Consider the following 2414-nt stretch of genomic DNA (forward strand, 5'->3'; position numbering starts at 1 on the left):
GAAATAAATTTTAAATATTTGAAACACTATAAGTCACTATAGTTAATAATTTAAAATATTTAAAAGACATAAAAAGATTACGGTTAAAATTAATTTATTTGGCTCTCAAAATTTAAATACACTCACATAAATATGGATGAATACAGAATTGAAAGCTAATATTTTCTTCTAGAAGGTTCCTTTCTAGTGTTGTTATTATTTGCTTGTAATTTATCGCATATTCTCTGTTAAATTATTTGTTCGAAATCTCCTCTAACTGTGTTATATGACACCATTAAAGATTGTATGGGGATGAATGTGCTCTTTCTGCTTTACAAGTTTTGGATTTGAGCTCCGAAAAGAAAAATTCCTACTTAAAATTCATTTCTCTATTTAATGAACCTTAAACAGTATAATCTAAATTAGTGGAACTCTAATATAAATATTGATCACCGGATTAACAGAACTGTCACATTGACTGGTGGATGCTTTCATAAATGTTTTACATGGTCATTGAGTAGACCAAAACGTCTTTGATTGATACTGTCTTAATTAGAACATTATGGAATGATTTAGAAAGTTTGTGACCAAATCTTGAATTACAAAGTTCAATTAGTCAAACATTTTGCAAAGAATATATAGTGCTAACTGCTAAGTGTCAAATATAAAAGAAATAAAAAGAAGATTATATTATGCCAATAACTTTGGAACCCAATCCAAGACCTTTTCACAGGCATATAACTAAACAAATGATAAATAAATATAAAGAAAAAGAATTTGGAATAAAAACTTTTATTAAGATAAATAAAACCAGATAAATGCGAATTAAATTGCATAAAAAGATTCTTTTTTTCTTCCATGGAATATTCCACCGCTTATCTAAAAATTCTTTTATTTCAATTTTCAACCCAAAGATTTACCATAATTAGACAAAAGACATCAGTAATACGATAGACTTTGATTTCTAGTTGAAAACTAAACTTTCCACTCTGTTCTTCACAAACCTTCTTCTATAAAGCTACCAAACCCCAAATACTCTGCAACTTTGCTTCAAAATCCCTTCTTCTCTCTCTCTCTCTCCTATTTCTTCTAGATTTTTCCTTCACAGGCATCACGTGATACCTATAATAATTGAATTTTACTTTTCATTACTACAATGATTTTGTTGAATGTTTTCAGTTAATGGTTAAAACTGTCAAACGCCCCTAGTTTTCTCCGTGATTTTGGTTGAAAGAATCCGTAGAATTCTCGTGTAACTTTTTTCTTTTTCTTTTAACTTAAATAAAGAGTGTATTTGGAGGAGGCGAAGATGAGCAGGAAAATTGAGAAGATGGCATCAATAGATGCACAACTGAGGCTATTGGCACCAGCAAAAGTGTCAGAGGATGATAAACTTGTGGAGTATGATGCTTTATTGCTTGACCGTTTTCTTGATATTTTGCAGGATTTGCATGGCGAGGATATTCGTGAAACGGTAATTTTTTTTTTTTTTTTTACTTTTTGATTCGCTTAATTTTGTGTTTATTAACTTCTGTTTAACTTCTTAACTGTCTTTATTCTGATTTTTATGTGGTGTGAGTGGAGAAGACTGGTAATTTGTTCATAATTTGTGGTTTGAATGCACTATGCCAGAATGCCAATTATACATTATGCTTAGTTTAATTTAATTTTGTGTTTAATCAACTTCCGTTAAACTCGTTTCTTGGTTTGTTTTGATGATTAACTGGTGTGAGTGGAAAAGACTGATACTTTGTTCATAATTTGTGGTTTGAATGCACTATGCTGATTATACATAATGTTTTGCTGGTAGTTAGTTCAATTTTGTGTTTTATCAGATAGACTGATAATTTATTCATATCTTACATTGTGCGTAGTTTTGTTATTCCGTAAATGTTTAGGTGTTTTCAAACTCTTAAACTCCTTTGCTGCATTTCTTTTCTGATGTTTGTGTGGTGTGAGTAGAAAAGAATGGTACTTTAGTCATAATATTTTGATTTATTGTTGTTAAACTTCTATTAAGCTTAATTTTTGCACTTTTTGATGTTTATGTGGTGTATGTGGAAAAGATTTGTACTTTACTTGTATTGTGGTATGTATGCACGTACTAGGCTAATTTCCATTATGCTTGGTTTTGTTTGTCCGTAGACTAGTTTACAGCATATAAAAAGTTTTCTTGGTGTTCTTCAAAATAAAACTTATGTGCGTTACTGTTTTATTCGTCGGGAAGGGGGGGGGGGGGGATGAGGTGGTGGATTCAGATAGACTGGTAATGCATTCTTAATTGCTGGTCTCAATGCGCTAGGCCAATTTTCGTGATGTTGTTAATTTGTTAATCCTTAAGTCTGTTTAGAGCATATACGAAGTTTTGAGTTGAGTGTTCTTCCCAATCCAAAACTTGTCTTTCTTGTTTACTTCTTAGGGGGGAGGAACCCCCC

At 31.2% G+C, this 2414-nt stretch overlaps 1 protein-coding gene across 1 annotated transcript in view; it reads left to right on the forward strand.

Annotated features, from left to right (window-relative positions):
* Nucleotides 1-968: 968 nt before the first annotated feature.
* LOC109240245 (phosphoenolpyruvate carboxylase-like) overlaps nucleotides 969-2414 on the forward strand; it is an 8220-nt gene continuing 6774 nt past the window's right edge. The window contains exon 1 of the mRNA XM_019406875.1: nucleotides 969-1453. Within this exon, the coding sequence (XP_019262420.1) occupies nucleotides 1289-1453 (165 nt within the window). The 5' untranslated portion in view covers nucleotides 969-1288. The remainder of the gene's footprint in view (nucleotides 1454-2414) is intronic.

Source organism: Nicotiana attenuata, unplaced genomic scaffold (assembly GCF_001879085.1).
Source record: "Nicotiana attenuata strain UT unplaced genomic scaffold, NIATTr2, whole genome shotgun sequence".
Lineage (NCBI taxonomy): Eukaryota > Viridiplantae > Streptophyta > Magnoliopsida > Solanales > Solanaceae > Nicotiana > Nicotiana attenuata.